The sequence below is a fragment of the Protomyctophum parallelum genome (genome assembly GCF_964188405.1).
Source record: "Protomyctophum parallelum genome assembly, chromosome: 15".
Lineage (NCBI taxonomy): Eukaryota > Metazoa > Chordata > Actinopteri > Myctophiformes > Myctophidae > Protomyctophum > Protomyctophum parallelum.
This window is the reverse complement of record NC_139710.1, coordinates 13,354,897-13,381,826: the sequence shown is the minus strand read 5'-3', so window position 1 is coordinate 13,381,826 and position 26,930 is coordinate 13,354,897. Positions and strand designations below refer to the sequence as shown.

Here is a 26,930-nt window from a genome sequence, read left to right as displayed (position 1 = left end):
ATTTAAGGGAGGCAGATCATTGGAATACGCGAGGAGGAAAGCAGAGGAGAAGCAGGATGGAGAGAAGAAGGGTGAGAGTGATAGTGTAAGCTATAAAAAAGTAAGTTAGGTTTACAGAACTCAGTCCTGGATGTTTGGTCTGATGGATAGATGGTGGATGTTTGGTTGGCTGGATAGATGGATTATTTGGTTGGATGGAGCAATGGATGTTTGGTCAGATGGATACATACTGTATGTACAGTATGTTTGACTGGATGGATGGACAGATTCATGTTTGGATGGTTGGCTAGCTGAATATGTTATAGGGAAGAGGGGATTGGCCAAAGTGAAATTCACTCTGCAGGGTATGTTTGCTACCTTGTTTCTGCCTAAACATACTGTTCCTTCCCCTCCTGGGGAGACCTAAACATACTGTTCCTTCCCCTCCTGGGGAGACCTAAACATACTGTACCTTCCCCTCCTGGGGAGACCTAAACATACTGTACCTTCCCCTCCTGGGGAGACCTAAACATACTGTTCCTTCCCCTCCTGGGGAGACCTAAACATACTGTATACCTTCCCCTCCTGGGGAGACCTAAACATACTGTATACCTTCCCCTCCTGGGGAGACCTAAACATACTGTTCCTTCCCCTCCTGGGGAGACCTAAACATACTGTATACCTTCCCCTCCTGGGGAGACCTAAACATACTGTATACCTTCCCCTCCTGGGGAGACCTAAACATACTGTACCTTCTCCTCCTGGGGAGACCTAAACATACTGTATACCTTCCCCTCCCGGGGAGACCTAAACATACTGTACCTTCCCCTCCTGGGGAGACCTAAACATACTGTATACCTTCCCCTCCTGGGGAGACCTAAACATACTGTACCTTCCCCTCCTGGGGAGGCCTAAACATACTGTACCTTCCCCTCCTGAGTCCTGGGGAGACCTAAACATACTGTACCTTCCCCTCCTGAGTCCTGGGGAGACCTAAACATACTGTACCTTCCCCTCCTGAGTCCTGGGGAGACCTAAACATACTGTTCCTTCCCCTCCTGGGGAGACCTAAACATACTGTACCTTCCCCTCCTGAGTCCTGGGGAGACCTAAACATACTGTTCCTTCCCCTCCTGGGGAGACCTAAACATACTGTACCTTCCCCTCCTGAGTCCTGGGGAGACCTAAACATACTGTTCCTTCCCCTCCTGGGGAGACCTAAACATACTGTACCTTCCCCTCCTGGGGAGACCTAAACATACTGTACCTTCCCCTCCTGGGGAGACCTAAACATACTGTACCTTCCCCTCCTGGGGAGACCTAAACATACTGTTCCTTCCCCTCCTGGGGAGACCTAAACATACTGTATACCTTCCCCTCCTGGGGAGACCTAAACATACTGTATACCTTCCCCTCCTGGGGAGACCTAAACATACTGTTCCTTCCCCTCCTGGGGAGACCTAAACATACTGTATACCTTCCCCTCCTGGGGAGACCTAAACATACTGTATACCTTCCCCTCCTGGGGAGACCTAAACATACTGTACCTTCCCCTCCCGGGGAGACCTAAACATACTGTACCTTCCCCTCCTGGGGAGACCTAAACATACTGTATACCTTCCCCTCCTGGGGAGACCTAAACATACTGTACCTTCCCCTCCTGGGGAGACCTAAACATACTGTATACCTTCCCCTCCTGGGGAGACCTAAACATACTGTACCTTCCCCTCCTGGGGAGGCCTAAACATACTGTACCTTCCCCTCCTGGGGAGACCTAAACATACTGTATACCTTCCCCTCCTGGGGAGACCTAAACATACTGTACCTTCCCCTCCTGGGGAGGCCTAAACATACTGTACCTTCCCCTCCTGAGTCCTGGGGAGACCTAAACATACTGTACCTTCCCCTCCTGAGTCCTGGGGAGACCTAAACATACTGTACCTTCCCCTCCTGGGGAGACCTAAACATACTGTACCTTCCCCTCCTGGGGAGACCTAAACATACTGTACCTTCCCCTCCTGGGGAGACCTAAACATACTGTACCTTCCCCTCCTGGGGAGACCTAAACATACTGTACCTTCCCCTCCTGGGGAGACCTAAACATACTGTACCTTCCCCTCCTGAGTCCTGGGGAGACCTAAACATACTGTACCTTCCCCTCCTGGGGAGACCTAAACATACTGTACCTTCCCCTCCTGGGGAGACCTAAACATACTGTACCTTCCCCTCCTGGGGAGACCTAAACATACTGTACCTTCCCCTCCTGGGGAGACCTAAACATACTGTACCTTCCCCTCCTGGGGAGACCTAAACATACTGTACCTTCCCCTCCTGAGTCCTGGGGAGACCTAAACATACTGTACCTTCCCCTCCTGGGGAGACCTAAACATACTGTACCTTCCCCTCCTGGGGAGACCTAAACATACTGTACCTTCCCCTCCTGGGGAGACCTAAACATACTGTACCTTCCCCTCCTGGGGAGACCTAACCTATGCTGATTTAACAGTGCTTTCCTGAGCTCTCCGGCACCTGCCTCTTTTGCGCCAGTGCTGAAAGTATCCAATCGACAAGCTCACGATGCATCTCAGCAGACTGCATTGTGAGCTTGTAGATCTTCTATTTCCGACGCGCAACACTGCGCACGCCATGCAGCAAAGTATAAATCAAGCCTTGACCTTTCTCTAGCCCTTGCCCTTCTCTGCCCTCTTCTCACAAACACTCTCATGGGGGGGAAGCTGATCCAAGTTCAGCTATAAGCCTGTTGTCGGGAGCTAAGCTGATGGATATAGGTATAGGCCACACTGGTGCCTTAACTCGCACTTTAACGTCTTTCAGCATCTGTTAGAAGCTATCATACACCACACCACAATGACGTCATGTCAAACAACCTTAAGAAGGCACCCTCACTTATTTGATCATTGGCAACATTCCCCCCCAACTATGACATAAGTGCAAAATGGCTGCCTCCAATAAAGTCAAAACATATGCTTCTCCCACAAGGGTACTGTCAAATATATACAGTATCTTTATTCGCTCAATGTAACCACTTTTCTCTCTTTCCCGTTGTTCTCACTCTACCTCTGTCCTCTCTCTTCTCACGGAATACTGCAAGACGATGGAGCGTGCATGAAAAAGTATATATACTGATTGTCTTATTTGCTTTACACCTGTAAAACTGTGATGTGACATAATGAACTGATTCCAAACACCTTTTCCCAATTTGGAATTTTTAACCGATTGGCTCTACAGATTCAGTTTAATAATATACACAGTTCCCCATTCTTTTGTTATCATGATTTTAATATTTTATTATTTGTTTATAAAGCTCTAAATGGGCTGGCTCCCCAGTATCTATCAGTCCTTATAGACCCATACACGGTACACCTACAGGGTCAACTGCAGTAACTACAGGTCTGCCCCTACATATTAAATCTGCTCGCTCCTTAACTCTGTCTGATCATAAAACCCTGGCCCTTAAGTCTTTGGATTGTATTTTGGCTTACAGTATATGTGCGGCTTAATTGTGTAATTGCTGTCTTTTGTTGTGATGTGACATAATGAACTGATATCGATGTTGTGTTAACTTGTTATATCATGCTATTTAAAGGTATATTCAGTGACAAATATCACTTATTATTTTGTTTTGTTGTGATAATCCTCTCTACTATAGAGTGTGCTTCCTCCCTGTCCCCAGTTAACTCCTGGGGGTCAAAAAACCTTAGGTTTCGTTTTTTGGCTAGGTGGCCCAGCCTTCATCCAATCAGGATAGAGAGGGGCCTTCCACCAATCATGATGGAAAGGGGGCGGGCCTTGGTGTGTGTGTGCTGTTGGCCTGTCGCGTGTCCTCCCACTGTAGTGTGTGCATGTGCATGTGTTACCGGGGCGGACCGGGTGGGTTCCACATGTTGTTACTGGGGCGGACCGGGTGGGTTCCACATGTTGTTACTGGGGCGGACCGGGTGGGTTCCACATGTTGTTACTGGGGCGGACCGGGTGGGTTCCACATGTTACCGGGGCGGACCAGGTGGGTTCCACATGTTACCGGGGCGGACCGGGTGGGTTCCACATGTTGTTACCGGGGCGGACCGGGTGGGTTCCACATGTTACCGGGGCGGACCGGGTGGGTTCCACATGTTGTTACCGGGGCGGACCGGGTGGGTTCCACATGTTGTTACCGGGGTGGACCGGGTGGGTTCCACATGTTACCGGGGCGGACCGGGTGGGTTCCACATGTTACCGGGGCGGACCGGGTGGGTTCCACATGTTGTTACCGGGGCGGACCGGGTGGGTTCCACATGTTGTTACCGGGGCGGACCGGGGGGGTTCCCAAATCACTGAATGCTCCTTTCACTTTTTCTGACCTTGTACAGCATTTTGGTTGACTACTGGTCTTCTGCTCTATAAATAAAGATTTGATTTGATTTACGGTTTATAAAATGTTTCTGTAAATCGTAAGCACACACACACACACACACACACACACACACACACACACACACACACACACACACACACACACACACACACACACACACACACACACACACACACACACACACACACACACACACACACACACACACACACACACACACACACACACACACACACCACGCAATACATACGCATGCACGCACCCACACACAAACACAGCAAGAAGTAGCATAAATTGAGTCAAACATGGATGTGTTTATGGAAGCAACTTTCACCTCTACACTGACAAACACACACACACACACACCCACACACACACACACACACACAGCCTCAAGGGATCCAAATAAATATGGTACGTGCTAATTCAATTTTCATTAAAACTAACACAAGCTGGGATCCTGGCTCTGCTTCCATGACGTCACAGTGTGTACTGTGTATGTGTGTACACATACATAGACAATCATGCATGTACGCACATGCACAACAAGCATGGAGGTTTCCTCAGGGAGCATCATGTGAAGGATATTTTTAGCCAACTGTGATTAGTATCTCTGGGGAAACAGGCGGAAGGACAGAAGGCAGCATCAGCTTCTCAATTTACGCTGTGGTCGCGTGCGTGTGTGTGTGTGTGTTTGCACGCACAATTGCGTGTGCTCCCATAGGCCACATCTGAAGATGCATTGTGGACATAAAATTGGTGCCACATATTTGTTTTGACAGCAGTTATTTACTTGTTAATGCATGTTTCTATTAACAAAACATATCTGTCAAAATCACAAAACACAAAGCTTGACAGCTTATTTCTATTATTGTACTTTGAGTGAAAATGTGCAAGTAAACTGAGTGCGTGTGCGTGTGTGTGTGCGCGCACGTTTGCATGAGTGTGTTTGTGTGGTTCAGGTGTCATTGTCAGTGCAGAGGTGAAAGTTGCTTCCATAAACACATCCATGTTTTACTACAATTTATGCTACTTCTTGCTGTGTTTGTGTGAGCGTACGTGTGTGTGTGTGTGTGTGTGTGTGTGCGTGCGTGTGTGCATGCGTATGCATTGCGCGACATGCGCGTGTGTGTGTGTGTGTGTGTGTGTGTGTTAAGTGTGTATGAGTGCATGCAAGCTTACATATAGTTTTACGGAAACATTTTATAAACCGTAAATCAAATTTAATCTAACTTTATTTATAGAGAAGATTTACAAAGACCAGTAGTGTGTGGAGGGCGTAGTGGCGTAGTGGAGAACCATCCATAATAAATAGATAAAATACAATTCATTATTAAAGTGTTAAAGTGAATCTTATCTTATTTTTACTGGTGTAGAGAGGTTCTGTGAGTGTGTCTATGACTGTGTGTGTGAAGATAATCTCACGAACATCTGTACTGATCAGTGCAAGATTTCAGTCTCCCAAGGAAGTACTTCCTCCAATTCTTTCCACATACGTACAATATGTTTTTTATTTGTTGAAATGTGCGTGCGTGCGTGCGTGCGTGCGTGCATCCAAATGCATGTGTTTCTCCTCAAATCAGGCAATATGAATTCCAGTGTGATGTCCCATGTGCCTCCTACCATTTTCCGGGGCGGTCTCCTCATACTCGTTAGTGGAGGGCAGTGCAGGCACCAGCGGCTCCATGTTCATGATGAGGTTCTTATGACTCAGAGAATTATAACTCCTGCTCTGTCCAAACTGGGCTCTGCAAACACAAATATCCACAGGATAGGGTTTACATATTATAGGTTAAGCAGTCACAGGATAGGTGATAAGACATAGTTACTTAGGCACTATGACATCATATCGATGACATCCGAGATCTCCATACAATATATTTGACTGTTGTTGGGGTTTTTTATCCCAAATGCCAGCGTTTTATCATTTTCTCCCAAAGGTCAGCGTTTGGTTAGGGAGGGTGCAGAACAACCACATCTTCTTCGATACATGTGGAGTTGCCAGCTATGTTTTTACACCTGCCAGTCAGGGGTTTCACCAGGAGGGCATAACAACATGAATCCCAGTCCTGCTCTCTGCTGAACACGCACCTGGACAAAGTGTTGCAGTCACTAGCAGCAACAGAGGTCACCCTCCATGTGAACACAGCCAATTGTCTTTGTAGCAGTGTTCCGGCCAGACCAAAGTCACTGCGGAGGAATGAAACCTCAGTCTCCATGGTGGTGTTCAGGTCCTTGTATACCTGCACCGCCCCAATGACCCCGTTTCACACCAAACGCTTTCTTAAATAACTGCTCTAGTTGCTAAATCCCTTGTGTGTTCTGCTGGAAAGAGGACTTCTACCGTATACAGTATGTCCAACAACAAGCAGGTGGTGAAAATTTACTACGACTACAAGAATAGCTTAGTGTGTGTGTGTGTGTGTGTGTGTGTGTGTGTGTGTGTGTGTGTGTGTGTGTGTGTGTGTGTGTGTGTGTGTGTGTGTGTGTGTGTGTGTGTGTGCATGCGTGCGTGTTAGTAGTATTGCACAACCGGAATCTTACCTGCGCACCTCTGGAGGTTCTCTCTGAATCTTTGAACTGGCTTCTATCACTTCTTTGGCAACTCTTCCACTGAGAGAGGACACACACACACACACACACACACACACACGCACACACACACCAGGAGGGTCAGCCATAGCCTATTGTTATTGAGACAGATTTTTACTGGACATGAATATGGGTATTTACTGTATAGTTTGACGCATCGGCAGATCTTCCGAATGTGGACTTCTCACCTGTTCACCTACTGACCATGCCGTCAATTCAATGACACTGCTTCAGCATGTGTTCTGAACTTCTGATGTTGTATGTAGAGCACCGAAGTCTGACGATATTTACACATTCTACGTGTTTTTTCCCCCCATTCTGAATTCCCTTGGACTTTTTTTTATATTGCATCAAATAAAAATGGTGTTCCAAACATAAAAAAATTAACCCGGGCAGTTTCACTCATGACTGATTGAGTGAAGAATCAACTGATTGACGGCGAAGAAGCACTAAGCTTCTTGGTGTTTATTGTGCAGTGTGAAGTTTGTAAAGTAAGGATATGTTTCAAATGATTTAGGAAAACCATGGCCAAGTCATGCCACTACAGCGGTTATGTAGTGGTTTTGTCAGGATTCCATATTTCAGATTAACTGACTTGCAAAGTTCTATATTATAAACTAATATATTGAAGGCTTATGCCTCAATAAAATGGAGTGTGGAATGCCGAGAGAGGGCGATCTCTCAGAACGACGTTCGACCTAGGTTGCGACTGAATCATTTTAAGTCGGGGCTTTTTTTTTTACGTCGCAGCGTGTTTTGAATTATACGTCGCAGCGTTAAGAATCCGTCGTGGCGTGAGGACTCGTCGCGGCACTCGTCGGGGCTATATCTACCCGTTTGCGACGTAATAGGTTATAGGTATTTGGTGGTATTGAAAGGCATGCCTTTCCGCGCACATCGTGCGCGGCGATCGGCCCACACGCCCGGGCCCGGCACCACACGACGGATTCTTAACGCTGCGACGAATTATTATTAAGTCGTGGCGAATTATTATTTAAGCTGCGACGTATTGAATAATAAGCCACGACGGAAGATAATACGTCACGACTATACGTCTCCACCGTGCCCGGATTTCGTCCCACCTGGGAATGCCATCTCTCAAAAGGTTTTATTGACCACACTCACCTGTATCTGAACCTGCTTCCCTTGAAGAAAATGTTGCTGCTGGATACTGTCTTTATCTGACTTGACTTAGCACATCTGGTAGAATAGATTGGGTCAGAGAGAGGGGGAGGCAAAGAAGAGATTAAAACTATAGACTGGGTCAAAATCCAGTACATGGACAGTGTATGTGTACAGTATGTGTGGAATTGTGGACACTTTGTTATAGGGATATTCAGTAATAGTGCAGTCTACTGTCTATAATCCTAGATATTACATGTTCATCTGCAATTTTCTGTAGTGGTCCTTGTAATATTTGTTGTTATCCTGTACCGAAGTAGAATATCACATGATAGGGGTATAAGCTACATTTAATTTAAAACTTTCGACTCATATTTTGCGATGTTTGATTTAATTTGAAGAAGTTATTATCTAACCAGTAAGAGTAAGCGTCCTCCCCCTAAAGGGCGATGTCCCCCTGGGTGCGAGCGCTGGCACTTTGGCATAGGGGGTCAGATCAACATATGGAATGAATTCTGTACTGGCCATATATGGAGCGTGTCTTGAGTGTACAGGGTTTGATAAGGTCAGATCAACATATGTAATGTCAGAACAGGAAGGATGGGTGGGGAGGGATCAACATGAATGTGAGAACAGGTCAGCTCCATATATGGAGATCTAAGGGTTTGAGGTCAGATGTAGAGTTGCTGCCCCCTCAATATCATAGTCTTCTATTAGATGGCTCTGGTGTCAGCGACATACTGGACACACTAGATTGGAGGGTCTTGCTAAGCAGAGTGTCCCACGTAGCACTTTGAAATACTATACTGTACAGATCATCTATCACATCAGACCAGGTTCCTGACACTCAGCACTGATGTTATGATACCAGGGCGCATACACTCCACTGTCCACGGTGTGTGTGTGTGTGTGTGTGTGTGTGTGTGTGTGTGTGTGTGTGTGTGTGTGTGTGTGTGTGTGTGTGCGTGCATGCGTGCATGCGTGCGTGCGTGCGTCTGTGTGAGAGGCCCGAGAGTGAAACATCCAAGCTCCTTAATCAAATTAGATTGAATTGAGTTTGGACACAGCCAAGAAAAGCATGGGGAACACACATACACACACACACACACACACACACACACACACACAAAGGTCTCTTGATAATACAGGAAATATATAAAGGTCGTTTAAGACGGGGAGTGACTGACGCAGGCGTTCTCGTCTGGATCAGTGATCTGCTCATGAGGGACGCGTAGCATTAGGTCATCTGAGGCTGGCCTACTGATAGTTCACCCGATAGCTGGAACAAAACATGGTGAAGCAGCATTTCACCATTATGCACCACAAACCTGGAATAACATTCCAGGTTTCATTAGGAAATCCCCAACCAAAGCCGTTTTTTAAGTCCAATTTAAAAACTTATTTATTTAACATTGCATATCCCAGTGATGTCTACTAATAACAGCTAGGTCTTGCCTGGACTTTAAATTAGCTGTGTTTCTAATAAAGGTGGGAGTATTTGTTGTAATATATATGCTCCTATATCTTATTTTAATTGTATCTATTATAATCTGTATTCATTTAAAGTGCACTGTTGCACTCTATTTGTTTTTATTCTGTAAAGCACTTTGAATTCCCTTGTGTATGAAAGGTGCTATATAAATAAAATTGCCTTGCCTTGCCTTGCCATTAAAAACATCTCACCAAAATCCAGGTCTAGTCACCCACAGGTCTAGTCACCCACAGGCAGGTCTAGTCACCCACAGGTCTAGTCACCCACAGGCAGGTCTAGTCACCCACAGGTCTAGTCACCCACAGGTCTAGTCACCCACAGGCAGGTCTAGTCACCCACAGGTCTAGTCACCCACAGGCAGGTCTAGTCACCCACAGGCAGGTCTAGTCACCCACAGGCAGGTCTAGTCACCCACAGGCAGGTCTAGTCACCCACAGGCAGGTCTAGTCACCCACAGGCAGGTCTAGTCACCCACAGGCAGGTCTAGTCACCCACAGGCAGGTCTAGTCACCCACAGGCAGGTCTAGTCACCCACAGGTCTAGTCACCCACAGGCAGGTCTAGTCACCCACAGGTCTAGTCACCCACAGGTCTAGTCACCCACAGGTCTAGTCACCCACAGGTCTAGTCACCCACAGGTCTAGTCACCCACAGGTCTAGTCACCCACAGGCAGGTCTAGTCACCCACAGGTCTAGTCACCCACAGGTCTAGTCACCCACAGGTCTAGTCACCCACAGGTCTAGTCACCCACAGGTCTAGTCACCCACAGGCAGGTCTAGTCACCCACAGGTCTAGTCACCCACAGGTCTAGTCACCCACAGGTCTAGTCACCCACAGGTCTAGTCACCCACAGGTCTAGTCACCCACAGGCAGGTCTAGTCACCCACAGGTCTAGTCACCCACAGGCAGGTCTAGTCACCCACAGGCAGGTCTAGTCACCCACAGGTCTAGTCACCCACAGGTCTAGTCACCCACAGGTCTAGTCACCCACAGGTAGGTCTAGTCACCCACAGGTCTAGTCACCCACAGGTCTAGTCACCCACAGGTCTAGTCACCCACAGGTAGGTCTAGTCACCCACAGGCGCGTCCATAAACGAGCATGTGCGCAACCATTTCATGGGCTTGCCCCTCAACTTCTCAGCTTGTCTACAATAAACGCACACCTATCATTAAAAATGAATTACCAAGGCGCTCCAGTCATTCCCTGTCTGAAACGGCCTTAAGCAGAAATTGAAATATGACCTGGAATTGTGTTTTATCCATTTGTAACTCAGTGTACAGAATGTAACCCATTTTACATTTGTTAAACACAAAATGTAATGAACTACTTGAGTCCACTATTGTGAGCCCAGCTCATAACCCCTATAGCCTGCATCCCTCTGTGTGTGTGTGTGTGTGTGTGTGTGTGTGTGTGTGTGTGTGTGTGTGTGTGTGTGTGTGTGTGTGTGTGTGTTATTTTAACTCTGAGTGTGAAAATTACGCATATTTTATAGTGTGTGTGTGTGTGTGTGTGTGTGTGTGTGTGTGTGTGTGTGTGTGTGTGTGTGTGTGTGTGTGTGTGTGTGTGTGTGTGTGTGTGTGTGTGTGTGTGTGTGTGTGTGTGTTTGTGTGTGTGTGTGTGTGTACCCTAAACTCACTTGTAAAATGCTTGGTTCTCCACCCCACACTTCCATAAGTGTTTACATGCCGCAGGAGTTGAGGTGTGAAACGTCAACACCAGCTTCTTCTGCACAGTGGGTTAGAGAGAGAGAGAGAGAGAGAGAGAGAGAGGGGGGGGGGGGGGGGGGGAAGAATCAATAGGACAAGGAGAGATGGAGGGAGAGAGAGAGAGAGAGAGAGAGAGAAATAGAGATAGCGGTAGAAGTGGGGAGAAATGAGATTGCAAGAAAAGTGAATAAAGACACAGGAAGAGACAAAGTGCTGAACAGTGCTGAACACAGAGGGAGTTGTGCATAACGCTGACCCACAGACCCAAAGCACCATTGTACCAACACGTTCGGAAGACAGATCTACCCAGTTAGCCACATGCAGTCATCAGCAGTAAAAACAAAGGCCTGTGGCTCGTAGAGAGGCTGTCTCTTTATGGGCTAAGAGCAAGGATATATTCCAGTAAATGTCCACATATCAGCCCATTGTGTCTGGCAATTATAAGAAGCCGGATCAATGCTGAAACTGGGAGAGAGAGGAAGAGAGGGGGGGGGAGGGGGGGGGGGGGCGAAGGGGGGGGGAGAGAGAGAATGAGTGAGTGAGTGAGTGAGGGAGTGAGGGAGGGAGAGTGAAAGAGAGGGGAGGAGAGAGAAAGATAGTGGGGGAGGAAGGGAGTGAGGGAGAGAGAAAGAGAGAGGGTGTGGGAGGTAAGGAGAGAGAGTGAGGGAGAGGGAGAGGGAGATATAGGGAGGAAGTGATGAGGCAGTGTGTAGATCAATAACATGGCACGATGGGAGTGAGTTACTGTAACAGGCACAGAAACATAATCCTTGTGGCCCACGTCCCACTTTGCATCCTGACTGACATACATTTGGGGGGAACCCAATAGAGCTTTAAACGATATCCACTATATTTTAGCCAACCTCATCACACACACACGCGCACACACACACACACACACACACACACACACACACACACACACACACACACACACACACACACACACACACACACACACACACACACACACACACACACACACACACACACACACACAGAATGACCTTTGAGTAGTGCCTCAGCTTTGTTACTCAACCCCCTCATTGTTATGGGACAGCATAAGGTAATCCACTAAATTATTATTGCAGCTGGCTACATTGTGACTGGAACACACATGTGCAGCACTTGCTGTGTGTGTGTGTGTGTGTGTGTGTGTGTGTGTGTGTGCGTGCGTGTGTGGTTATACTGTAGATATATTCTGCTACCAGCCCAGGGTGTACAAACACCTACACCATACCATGCTTTCTCGTCCCACTTTGAACGACACGTAGATTCTCAATAATTACAAAATATGCAAGCGAAGACACTGTTCTACCTTTATGGCCTTTATGGAAACCCACCATGATGATCCACATCATTACCATTGTGGGCAGAAAATGGTCCCCGCACAGATGGGAGCAACAGTATGACATTGAGGACAGTAATGGATAAGCATTTACCATCTGGCTATAAGCAGTTTTGGGGATGATAATAATCATATTTCTATTTCATATTTCATGAGGCCTGCAGATGCTGAAAGACGTTCCATCTTTATTACTGTAGTATTAAGTTATTCTATATTTTGATTGTATTACTTTGTTGCACTTGCACTGCTGCTGCGGTGTCGACCAATTTAATGAAGACCATCTTCTGTTATCTTATCTTATCTTAGCTTACATTACATTATCTTATCCATTCAAAGTGAGACAGATGAGCTGGCGTACAGTAAGGAGTGAGGGCAATGACAGATGTCATGCAGTGACCTGCCACAAAGTGTTAGAAGCTAATCAGAAGAACAGATTAAAACATCAATGCATGATTCAGTTCATGATGGAGCTCAGCATAGATCACTGAAAGACATATACCTTCACAAACGTAAACGTGCACACGCAGAGGCAGGCACGCGCACACACACACACACACACACACACACACACACACACACACACACACACACACACACACACACACACACACACACACACACACACACACACACACACACACACACACACACACACACACACACACACACACACACACACACACATAATAATTTCAGTGTACAGCTAAACGGTTTTGTCAATAAATAATATTTTATGATATATTATGTGATGAACTTACAATTGCTAAAATATTGCATGAGCAGTGATACAGTAGATTGTGCATGATTTCATTGCATAATCTATGTTTCTCCGAGATGATCATAAACACACAATCATGATGACGAGGGGATATGTATGTCATGTACACATACTTTCATAGTTGAAGTAATTACAGAATTGCTCAAACTGAATAATATGATTCATTCTTGACCACTGAATGATATCACCAATTAAAATAAATAATACAAAACTGCAACAAATAAACAGAAATAGCAGTCGACATGTAAAGGGCGATCAGGACAGACTGCGACATCAAATTGAATTAAAGTATGAAACTAAAGAGAAGCTGAAAGGAGATTGACGTCAAATATATCAAATAAAATTGGATCACACAAACTAAAATGCTCTGCATTCATTTAACTTAGAGTGTGCAGACGGTGTGTACCACGCAATACAGAGGATTCAAACAGTGACCAAATGAGAAAACAACACAGGAGAGGCCAACTGTTGAGAGGATGGGGCAGGTAAGAGGAACTACCGTATATTCATTCAAGGAAGCTTTGAGAGGAGGTGTCTACTTGAGGATTGGAGCGTGACTCAAATGCAATGTTCTTTTAAATGTGTTTGTGTGTGAGAGTGTGTTTACTCACCAGTGATGAATATGTATATACACAGAGAGAAGAGACAAAAACAAAGCATAAAACTGCATCTTCAGCCATACATGAGTTGCCAGACAGACAGACAGACAAACAGACGGGCAGAAAGACAGACTAAGCAGAGATGATGCTTCTGCAATGAAGAGCACGTGACATTGATTGATTGATTGGTTTTGAGAAATAAGAAATAACTCAGCTTATATAACAAAGCATAGTCAAATTTAATACAGGAGTGGCCTGTTGTGAATATGTCCATATGAATGTATATATAAAAGCAGACGACTGAAGAATGTGACACAAAGCTTGGTTAGGTCAAAGTGGAATGTGAGAAGCAGAATTTGGGGAAATTGTAGCAGAGCAGCAATCGAAGGAAGCTTAGATCTACAGTAAACACAGAGCTCACAACCAACAGGATGTACCAGATACTGTATATCTGACATTAGAGCACTTTTGGAACAATATGAATTCCATGACTTTGGACATCTACTGTAGAGGCATGGTCGTAAAGATGCAGATATCACACTGAAGGGGGAACATATTGAAATTACTCTATGATGGCATTGGTACGATCAAAGGACTCTAATTACTATTTTTAGAATATCTCTATAGAGTGCTTCATGCTTGAGTCTTACTTTAAAGTTGCTGCTCAGCATCTACTGTAGCTCTGTATTGAACGTTAGTACAACAATGGAAATCTGCATCTCAAATGCAAGACTCCTATTGAAGGTGACACACCGCATCACACATCAAGTCAGTACTGGCATTTAAGGTGGGGTTTTGCTGCGGAGCCAGTCATACGTAGAATAAACAGTTCCATTGAGTGGGTATTTTTAGAGGAAGTCTTGTATTTGGAACAGAGTCAGTATACACATACAGTACAAGTTAATGATGAGGTTAGGCGTAGAACACCCACCATTTTGTTACAATGTATCCTGCCTGTTAAGGAGATCTGAAACAGTGACACGCTGTTACACACACACATACAGTACAGTATGTGTGTTGCAAGAAGACAGGATTACATAGACAAACAGAATGATGTACTTATGATATATATATATTTAGTTTTTACCCTTACATGTTTTTAGGCTATTACAGTTGCATACAGTATAAAACGTCGCAGTTCTAAACATCAACTACACAGTACGTACAGTACCACTTGGAACTAGAGATTGACAGAGGAACTGAAAGAAAGAAAAGAAACACAAACAAACAGACAGACAAAGAAAGAAAGAAAGAAAGAAAGAAAGAAAGAACAAAAAGGAGTGAATTTGAGACAGATGTAGACCAGTAGGTTACTGAGACAACAACACAGCTAGAAAAACAGAACTTAGCGAGACCACAATAGAGCACCAGTATCCAGATCTCCTCTCCCATGGGTACCCAACAACATACACTCTATGTTATCTAACAGCATGGCAATGGATCTGGGTTCTAAAAAACGACGCACTAACCATTACCATGATGGTGTCGGCCACATCGCGCGGCAGAGTGAATGACTCATCATCCTCAGAAGAGGAAGCCGTGAGAGATGCATTTAATGTACGTACTCAGAGGAGGATGCTGCACTCACCTCCTTTTGGATTCCGATGACATAGAAGGTTTTCCCCTCAAACTTCAGCTTGCTGACATCAGCCCTGTGAAAGGAAAGGAAAGGGAACGTGTCATTTTTGTTTTAAAGGTTTCATGATATTCATTTTCATTTATTTTTCTTTTTTGTTTTTGTTTTAGGTTTTATGACCTCAATTACACCCTAACAACCTGAACTTTGAACATTCCGGGGATTTTCTGTGGTCTGGGATTTTTTCTCTGTCTGTGAATGCCTTTTGAGCTGCAATAAAAATCAATGAAAAACTGTGAAAACAGTGACATCTGCTGGCAAATCTCACATCACACTCTACAGGAAAATCAGAGCACTTGTTTGAGCCAGAAAACCCCAGACCACAGAAAATCTACTCGATGTTAAAAGTTCTGTTTTTTGGGTGCAATTGCAAGAGCTCAGAAAACCTAAAACTTTTTTTTAATATCACTATATCATGTGACCACGACTTAACTGAGAGCAGACAGACAGACAGACAGACAGACAGACAAGTGAGTACCATTTGAGTAGGTGAATCCGCTTGTTGCCCTGGAAGACCACAAAGCCTGTGGCTGTGAATCCTAGAAATGCTGTGGAGCCTGTAAAATCCTGCAAAATACATGCACACACACATGAACACGCACACGCACGTGCACACGCACACACACACACACACACACACACACACACACACACACACACACACACACACACACACACACACACACACACACACACACACACACACACACACACACACACACACACACACACACACACACACACACATAAATTCATGCTGATTCCAAATATTCAGTCAGATGTGTTAACAGGAGTTCCCTAAGACTGTTTAATGCAGAAGTAGTACGTTGGGCTTTAAGCAGAGGGGCAGTGCCACCCATGACAGCTCACACACATCCTGCAGCTCTTTGCATGACAAGGACCACTAGTCTCCGCCTCTTCGATATAAGATGGCTGTCCAAGCAGCCATCTCTCTCTCTTCAGGCTGTCTCTACCTCTCAACTAATGGCGAAGGAGTAGGGAAGGTAGACACATGTCCCTTCCCCCCCCCACAGCTCTCCTTCACTGACCAGGCCCTGGGTCGACTTCTGTCCCCACACCAGAGGAGCCATTCTGGGTAGACTCAGTGCCACAGCGGCCGGTTCCCAGAGACCGTGAGGCAACCCAGAACTGAACTGACTACAGCTCCTCTCTACACGCCTCTCAACACCACAGCGAGGATAAGACACCTCAAGTCTTCTCTACCGCTCAAATCTCCAAGAGGGTCAGCTTAAGCCAAACGTCACCAAGAACGCACAGCTGATCCCGATGAGGGAAACCGGGGAAGCAAGCTGCCTCTGACGACTACAAAACCACCGCCCAGCTACATCATCCTGGGCCTGCCATCCACTGCCCCTAGCCGCCCGGGCGAGCTCAGCAGCACACGGCCCCAGCTACCACATGATGTACAGCTACAGACAATGGCTGGCGCCAGCCACTAGCCTCCCTGGCTAGCAACATGCAGCTTCATCATCCTGGGCCTGACATCCACTGCTGACGTCTCCTCCACAACACAGGCGAGCATATCTCACATGAAAAATGGCAACTGAGTGTAGCGTTCAGGGCAGGGTAGATTGTTATTTTGAATGTGGATCTGCAAATTTTGAAACCTCTTTATTATTTCATGTTTCTCTGTCTTTATTTGTTTCATGAGATATCACTATTTACTTTTACCTGACCTTACTATGATCAAAAGGGTTCATTTAAACCTTTGTCCATTTTGGGATTGTTTGTACACATTTTGATTTTTAATACATTTATATGATTTTCATTAAGAAGTCGTGTATTCTATCTCAATATTTACAGTACAAGTACCGATTGGAATATTTATTGCAAGTCTGTCCAAGAACTCATGTTACATTATACAGTGACGTGAGCAATATCATTATTATATTGTAATATTTTAATAATTCAAAATTCATAAATTATGAATATTGATATTTGAAATATTACGTCCTGTCAGCTATTACCCCATTAGCGATTTATTACACAAAAAAGTGAGTGCCAGAGCATGGTATTAAAACAGACAGGTGGCCGAAGTACAAAAAGCAAAAAATCCGGGTTCTTATCAAGTCAAGCTCAACATGCACAATATTTGGTGTCAAGCACAGAGTACAAAGCCTAAACAATAGGCACACTGTTTGATGTAATAGTGCAATTATAAAATGCAGCTGGTAGCATGCACTAGGACTAGGTCATAGCTCCCACATAAGAGTAGAATGTATTATGAACAATCCTTTCAATCTGATATACTGTGCCTGTGCGCCATCTACACTAGCCTGGCTAATAAGCCAGACTGAATTAGCCGTTGGCAAAAAAAACCTGCCTCCAGCGACAGTGTTGTGTGATATTAGTCTGACTTATTAGCCAGGCTAAATCTACACATCTCTATACAATTTACACTCTCCTTCTCCTTCCTTTTGTTTTTTTGTCTTACATTTCCACATCTGACACTATAATGGAGCTACTGTAATGTAGCTCTGTACAGTATGTACAACAGAGGGGTCTAAGAACCATTTTCAAGTCTGTCTGATAAGAGTGGAACAGATAAGGGGCGAGCTGCTCCCATTCACAGAAATAAGATAAGGAAAAGATCAGAGAAGGGAGAGGAGATAATCCGTGTGATACTGATATTGCATCTGACATCCAGTCAGAATTATCATTTAAAAAAGCATTTCCAAAAGCAAAAGGTGCAAAGTAGTAAACAGTAAACATTTAATAATTTACCAGAAGAATGGTGCATTGTGTGAAATTAACAACAAGACACATTACAGTCTATTGAAGTGAACCAGATAAATGTAACATGGACTCTGTTGTAACATGGCTCTGTTGTGAGTGTTGAGTCAATGACTGAGTTTCTCCTGAGCCATGATAAAAAATCTCAAATCAGAGTGAATATTGATCCCTGACCATGACATTTAAGAGCAATTGGCATTCTGATGTGAATTGTGACGACAAGGTAATGAAAGGACAAGTGAATGACATGACGATATAGGCTACGACGTCAAATCAATAAACAGATAACTGGATGTCTCACGGTGGCATTACATTGTTAGAAATTCATTGTGCTGCGAATGATGTCACTGCTGTAATGTTCAACATCTTATGTGCTCATGGCTGGTCCTATATGTAGTCCTGCTTAGCATGCAAAATCCACAGACCACAGGCCTGTTTCTTGATCACAATTAAACGGAGGCTCGGAGAGTGTGGACTTCACTAGAGGGACATATTTGACACTGACAGAGAGAGTAAAAAGTGTCTGTACTCTGTAGTAATGAACTTAAATAGAGCAATGGAACTAAGTTCCAATTAATTGGTGTCACAAAGAAAACTTTTTTTCCCCCAAGGTTTTAAAGAAGATATACTTTATAATTAATATATACATTTTTGGTGCGTGTGGCACCATTGTAGGACGAAGTATAAAGTTTAAAGCATAAATAGATTTTATTTGACAGTACCACATGAAGATGTAACTGGAAAGATGAAAGCGTTATATGCATTATATGACAAGTAACAAAGATTAAGAGCTGGTTGTGAACTCATAATTCATAACAAGCAGTTGGCAGCCAAATAGGTGGTTTTATGGGACTCTGGGTCAACAGGATACCCTTTGATAAATGATTACAACAAGACTAAGTGAAACCTACCATAATGGCTGGATGGTGTAGGCAAACCCATGGGCAATGTGCAAAACGGTGCGCAATTTGTTAGAGGGTCAGTAGAATTGTCTTAGGGAGTGAAACAGTCTCACACATTGTATGGCTCTATTCTTCTTGACACTTTATTTATTTAAAACAAACAATTTCCAATCTAATGTCATGATATGTATTTAATATTGATACTAGGGATGTCCCCGATTTCCGATCACCCGATCCGATCGGGACAACCCTAACAAAAACAGTCTTTTTAACCAATACTTTACGTACTGTATGTCAGGGGATGAATACAACAATGAGTCTGACTGCCCAGTACTACTGTAGGTCTTGGATGGGCCAAATGATGTTCTGGTCAAAAGTGTAAGAAGTTACCTTGCAGGGGTGGGGGTCGACTCCATACGTCTCTAGGGCGTGGGCCCTTTGGAGCATGTTCAATTCAGCCATCGACGCACACTGACCCCTACAGTGTCACAGGGGAGGAGATGTTTAATGAAATATTAATAATAATCTGAAAACAGACTAATTAATAAATAATATTACGGCATATATCTTTTAGAAGGCATGTAAAGGGAACACCATTATCTCACTCCTGTATATCACACTATTTTGTTGGTTGTGCTGTCAATGCCTGTAAGAGCTGACCATGGTGTCATTATTAGTTTACACTATAAAAACATTTTAACTTCAATTTATAGGTCAACTATTCTTAAGATTGACAGCCAAATCCTGAGTGTTACTGGACCCGTAAACACAGGATTTTCCAGCGTGAACTGTTGACACAATCTTTGTATATTCAAAGATAGCTGGCGATAAAAATAATCATGATTCTGTGACTCATTTTCATGATTACATTTGAGTCAGTTAACATAATATTGTCTGGTGGCCATGTTGGAACTGTGCGTGTTCATCAGTCTAAGTGCTGTGAGGCCAAGGATGTGAGTGATGCATTGTGTCTACTCACTTGACACTCACCGCCACCACTAAATCTAAATGTGGTTTACAAACCTCTACACACACACACACACACACACACACACACACACACACACACACACACACACACACACACACACACACACACACACACACACACACACACACACACACACACACTTACATATTATTGTCTCTGTCGGGCAGAAACCTTGCAATTCTACTGTATATTTCAACATTTAGTCTTTTTCATGATTTAATGCTCTTCTTCGTCATATTACACAGTGTCACACAAAAGTTCAGAGTCACAACTATTTTTGCTCTTTTTTGTAAGTGGTCAAGTCTGGATTTCTGACTAAATAATAACCATATCGATTGTAACACAGGTTATTTTTCACATTTCCAGTTTTGGAGATATGAGTTTTCCTGACAGCAACACACATAATAATTCTCACACGCATGTACTGTATGCACCCTTCCACGGCACCCATACAGACACACGTTTTCCCCTCTTGTATAAGACCCACCTCTCACTCCTACACAGTACAGTACACAGTACACACCCAGTAAATCCCAGCAAGGCCCACTGCGACAGACAGAGGGCACATGCTACTCATTAGCATCCATCTAATAATGGATTTGCCTTTGATGCTCTATAATTGTGTTGGTCATGCATGGTGCACGGTTTGCATACAGATGAGGTGAGCGATAATACAACAGAGCAGAGAGATTATACAGACATCACCATAGACATTAAAAAGGAAAACGTGGACGGAGCCAGTGCTGATGTCATTTTCAAGCATGAGTGTAAATGTGCAACCACTTGGATTTTAACCTGGGTCTCCTGCATGGGAAACCATATCGCTGGTAAAGGGGGGATATTGTTGCTGTCAGGCGGAAAGCGTGCGTTTCCATATTTCTCTATTTTTGCTTCCTACACTGTGGAAATCATGCTTGGAAACATCCGAGCCGTCAACAACATAAAGAAATCAACCGATTAACATCCCCCCAGTGGTGGAGAACGCGCCGCATGGGAAAATAAGACATGCCACATCAGAGGCCTATGAGATAGCTACTGTATGACAATCACATCAGAGGCCTATGAGATAGCTACTGTATGACAACCAACGACCACACTGTTCATGTGTACCTGAGCTCGGTCTTGTGTATCTCTATAATCTTCCTCTCCAGTTTGAGGGACTGTTTGGGGAACAGCTTGAAGTCTCTGATGTAATCTGACGGGTGCTCCTCTGGGTCATAGTCCCCTAGTTCAGCTGGAGAGAGACACAAAGGGTCAAAGAAGGAAATGACCTAAGTAGTGTCTGTCTGTCTGTCTGTCTGTCTGTCTGTCTGTCTGTCTGTACGTACAATTACCAATCTGGGAACTTGGTTTGGTTGTCTGCTATAATCGATAATGCCAATTAAATGAGAATGGAATTTTGACTGATAGATGGATCTCAACATTGTTTGTTGTGAATTGTGATTCAAAAATAATCTAAGCCAAACTAAACATTTAACATTTAATCCTAACAACTTCTCTTTTGTTAATGAGCAAGTGTCAACACTTTTCAGGAACAGCCTGTCACGTGTGCTTCCAGTATGTTAATTACCAGTCTCACTGAAGGTTAAATGAAAATGATCTGGAGTTTAATTAAACAATAATCTTCAACCTATCCTGCAGCATGTTAATCAACACCCTACTAAGAGGAATAGGGATCTGCCCTTGTACTGCAAAGCAGGTCCCAAAACGCTGTGTGGCACACAGTGGTGAGATAACTGAGCCAATCACACTCTACTCTCTGAGGACATGAACCAATCATAGAAGGGGGCTAAGTGCTGGGTGCATTACACTAAGACACTAATTCCTCTATCAAGCGGCAGGCTTAGTTTATGAGATACAGTCCAGCTAATTCCAAATTAAAACAAGTAGTGAGTGTTTAGCCCATCAGAGGATTGTGTTTTGTCTCACAGCGCATGACAACGAAGTTTAATAACTGGTGAATGAAGATAAAGGCAACATTGGGTTTTATCATCAAGTGATGCCTGCCACCCTCGTCTGCTGCTCTGTGAGCAGTGATTGATGTCAGCAAGTTTCGTGTTGTAAAAATAAATAATAAATAAATAAAAACGATGTCCTTGGGGAGTGTCAGGGACATTATCTTACCCACATAAGCCCACTTTGTTGTACGACAAATTATACGAAAATTGCTGATCTACAAGCTGGCCAGTCACATTTGTCTGGTACTGCTTGAGTGGGGCAGAGTGTTCCTCTGGAGACTGAGACATACGGCCTGGAGACAAGCTGAATTTCTCTGCAGGTGTCTGAGTGGACCTGATCCCAAACATTACCCAGGGATCACCTGAATAGCATATAAAGAGTAGAGGATGTGTCATGGTAATCCTGGGGTGTGATACATGCCAGGTTAAGGCCTGACTCACACCTTTCGAACTAGCATACAACATTGATGCATGCTAGATGCATGCTAGATGTAAACAAAGGGTAAGTGTCAATGCATTTCCAATGGAAGTCACATGGTTTGACACAACATTTTTGTTGTACGGCTTTCGGCTGTGTTTCGACTGCCCCCCTCCCCCTCATACAACACAAATGTTTTGTCAAACAATGTGACTCCCATTGGAAATGCATTGCGAGCTTGCATCAGTCAATAAGTCTCATGCATCAGCTATACATCAATCTGTTGTGCACGTGTGCGTCAGGCCTAAGAGTGGTCTGCTGTTCAGCTAGAGATGATTGTGCATGTGTCTGTCTGAGCACGAAAATAGCTGTTGTCACTGTTGCGCAGCCTAACACACACACACACACACACACACACACAGTCACACACACACACAAACTGTATATATGATGATTTCGGGTGTGACAGTACAGTGACAGTACAGTACAGTAGAGTAGAGGGCTACAGTACACACGGTAACTAGTCATTTCTCAACCGTTTCGGACGTGGTGCGGCTCGCCGGAACCGGCCCCCTGGGCATGTTCCCCCCTCCCCCCGGGGAGTCGGGGAGTCGGGGACACCCACACGGTAACTCTGTCATTTCTCGACCGTTTCAGACGCGGGGCGGCTCGCCGGAACAGTTCTATTTCGTCCCTGCTGACCGCCAGAGGCGGTGCTTTAAGCACTGAAAGACATCCTTCGCGCATGCGTCGTCGAGTATTGTATACAAACAATGTCAAATTTGACCCCGTGATGACCCGAAGTAGTCTATATCTTCCGGTAGTCTGCAGGGGATCAGTCTCTAATTTTTCTCGCGCGTCGTAGTGAGTAATTTGCACTGGGCTGCGAGGTATTGCTATGCAATACAATATGCAGCCTACGGTGCCTGTACCTGGTCGCCAGTAGTTCCGTGACGGCGTGACCGCCGGTCGGAGTAGCGTTTGTTCGCCCTCCAGGAACTGCGACTATGGATTTTTTATCTCCTCGATGAGTGGAGTTTATTTCGCGGATTCACGTGGACGCAGGAGCGTCCAATCTCTCTCGCCGGTAATGAAGGCTAACAAAACCCTCCCCGGACAGAAGGTACGTTATCGTTTAAAGCGGCGCTATCCCCGCTAAACAGACGTTCACATGATATCATATACTTATCATGGCATAACCTCCTGTGGGTAAAGGCTGCGTTCGCGCCGCCTCCCTGCTCTGCATACGAGGTCTGTTCGACTGTGAACGCTAACAGACGTTCAAATAATATGATATATTTATCACGGCATAACTTCCTGTGGGTAAAGGCTGCGTTCGCGCCGCCTCCCTGCTCTGCATACAAGGTTTGTTCGACTGTGAACGCTAGCGCTTATTATAAGCGACTATAAGACTTGCCGAAGGATAAGAACACTGTCATATTACCTTCGTTTGTTAAACACGCTACTTTTTAAGCTTTGTTTAGCCCCTGCTGTTGATGGCAAGAGCCTTGCTGGCCAAAGCCATATACCGATATTGGCAGCATTCAAGCTTAACTGCTTTTGCGAATAGCTGTATTGTTGTTGTTATTATCAACCCGGTACAGGAGCAGCTACCTGCGTCCTCCCAGGGTATTGATGTTGCTACCAGTATAGTTTGTAGCAAAATAGTATTAACAGCTACTGGTGTACATAGCCTGTCTGGTTGTTAACCCAGCTGGCCCCCAGTAGTGGGCCTAGCTGAAGCTGCTACCAGTATGTCTGGAGCTCAAAGCTCCATTAACAGTTTTTTGCATATACAGTGGGTGCAACTTGGTTTGTTCCCACAGGTCGGATTAGTGCCCCTGGGTACCTGTAGGTCCTATTAGCCAGCTGGTCCCCAGCACAGAGTATCTGGCGCTGCTGACAGCGTAGCTCACAGCTGCTACCAGTAGCTTAAAGTTAAAGCTGTTTATGAACAGGCTATAGCTTGTCTTGTTTTTTAGTAGCCTAGCTGGTCTCCAGCATAGCTCTCTAACTGGCGCTGCTACCTGTAGTTGTAGCCCAAGCGCTTATTATACTATTGAAGATAAAAAGCTATCTGTGTATAGCTTGCCTTACTGTTTGTTGGCCCAGCCCCGGCACAGGGCAGGCAGCGTATGCGCTCCGCTCCTCCAGCATACGGCCAGCTTGATGTTACTTACTACTAATCGTTTGTTAGCTCAAGCATTTATTAACAGCTATTGGTGTATAGCTTGTTATGTTCATTAGCTGCAGCTGATACAGGCAGCGTACGCGCTCCCTTCCTTCAGCAGGTGGCCCCTATCGGTGGAGCTATCGGTTGTAGCCTTTTCTCCAAAACTAGCTTGTGTCGGTTTATTTAACCAAACCTGGCTGGGGTAGGCAGCGGTAGCGCTCCCTCCTCCCAGCATGAATGCGTAGTAGTGCACACGTGACTAGTGTATTGGAAGTGTCTTTTGTTTCGCTCTGGACTAGCAAACATAAATAATAATGCACTGGAGTTTGGATAAACGTCATAGTGCCGTGATAAACGTTCACATAGGAAACACTACAGCTGCTACATAGCAGCGTCCAAACCTTGACTGAAGGCTACTTTATTATCATAAATTATAAGTAAGCCTCCGCCGGGGGTACAGGTAGCGTAAAGCTCCCCTCCCCCACCGCGACCATGCAGGTCGCACAGTCTATCTAACAGCAACGTTGTGTGCTGTTTCTATGATGCACTTTACATCTGGTTGAATCTCAAAGTGCTACAATGAGCATTTGCATAAACGTAAATGCATATTCACATGCTGCGGCAGGTATAGCAGCATTCAGTTTTTCGATTAAGTCATTATATGCCGATCTAAGTTAAAGCCTCTGCTGGCACAGGCAGCGTACGCGCCCCCTCCCTGCAGCATATGGCCAACACCTAGCAAACCAGTAGCGTCCGCGCCCTGGGCTAGTTGGGACTGGTGTGCACCGGCCGGTCCAAAGGAACCGGTGCCACCACAACGGAGAGCACCCACTTTCGTACCTCGAAAGCCTCTGCTGGTACAGACAGCGTATGCGCTCCCTCAAGCATATGGCCAACACCTAGCAACCAGTAGCGTCCGCGCCCTGGGCTAGTTGGGACTTGTGTGCACCGGCCGGTCCAGAGTAACGGTGCCACCACAATGGAGAGCTCCCACTTTTGTACCTCGTGTGAAGCTCTCCTTCAGCCGTGAGCCGACCTTGGTCCTGCCCCGTGTGCCAGGAGGAAAAGGTCTGACCGCTGACTACAGCAGATCCGAGAGGGCTCAGCTATCTGCGGAGTTGGCCCGCATGAGGGCCATGCTCACTTCAGATAACACCTAGGCACCTCGGAGGGTGCCGAAGCGCCTACCTCTCCGATGCCACAACTGACTCGAGGTTGATGTGCTCTCCCCGACAGCTTAAGCTACGCACTTCCATGACTATGAGGAAGATGCAGAAGGCGGTGCCTCCCAGGCATCAGAGCCGGCCTCCCACTTCTCAGCTCATGCGCATAGCCGTGGAACGCATACTAAAGCAGGCAGTCGGCTCCTCCAAGCGCCTTCTTCTTTGCTGTCTTCGCCGTCCCCCACGCCTGTACCTGAGACAGCTACAGGCCTGCCGGGCGAACGATCAGGGCCTTCTCCCATCTCTATACCGATGGTGAAATCCTGGCAGCCCTGCCCTGATTGGAAAAAGTGTCCTGAGACAACCCGTTGCGACGTGACACTTTAATAGATTTGAACGCACAAGGCGATAAGGGCTGGCCTGGGTTACATGCCAGCCACCAAGCCTGTCATTGCATCTCTCATTGTGTTCCCCAACGAGGCCCGGCGGCAGAACGCTAGGTGACCTCGACCCCAGTGCAGGAGCACAGACAACCTGCTCACTGGGGCCTCCTTTTCACACCTAATAGTGGCAACGTTAATACTGGCTCAGTCACCTTTGGTGTGTCACTGGAGGCATTGGCGTCATGTCCTCAGAGCGTGGGCGGCTGATGTCCATCGTATCTCTAGCCCGTCGCCAAGTCGGGTTTTCACAGTCAAGCTTGACTGATGAGCCTAGGCCAACTCTCCGTAGTCTCCCTGAGGAGCCAGGAGCACTAGGTGGTTCAGCCGGGCGAGAATCGCCGGAGCGAACCATCCAGGGGGGGAAGACCAGGCTGCAGCTTGCAGGCCTACGACACATCCCGCCTCCCAAAGGGCCGAGCTCCAACATTGATGAAATCATCTTTACTGCCCTCGGAGCTCGCGTATCACCGCCGGCCCACACTAGAGGCCAGCGTGTTCCC

General features: G+C 45.6%; 1 protein-coding gene across 1 annotated transcript in view; it reads right to left on the bottom strand.

The window, feature by feature from the left end:
* frmd3 (FERM domain containing 3) overlaps window positions 1-26,930 on the bottom strand; it is a 72,084-nt gene that overhangs the window by 10,009 nt on the left and 35,145 nt on the right. The window contains exons 7-14 of the mRNA XM_083784479.1: window positions 21,386-21,509; window positions 19,675-19,762; window positions 16,107-16,195; window positions 15,581-15,644; window positions 11,198-11,286; window positions 8,072-8,146; window positions 6,899-6,967; window positions 5,978-6,102 (exon numbers count right to left, since the gene is read on the bottom strand). Coding sequence (XP_083640605.1) covers window positions 5,978-6,102; window positions 6,899-6,967; window positions 8,072-8,146; window positions 11,198-11,286; window positions 15,581-15,644; window positions 16,107-16,195; window positions 19,675-19,762; window positions 21,386-21,509 — 723 coding nt within the window. The remainder of the gene's footprint in view (window positions 1-5,977; window positions 6,103-6,898; window positions 6,968-8,071; window positions 8,147-11,197; window positions 11,287-15,580; window positions 15,645-16,106; window positions 16,196-19,674; window positions 19,763-21,385; window positions 21,510-26,930) is intronic.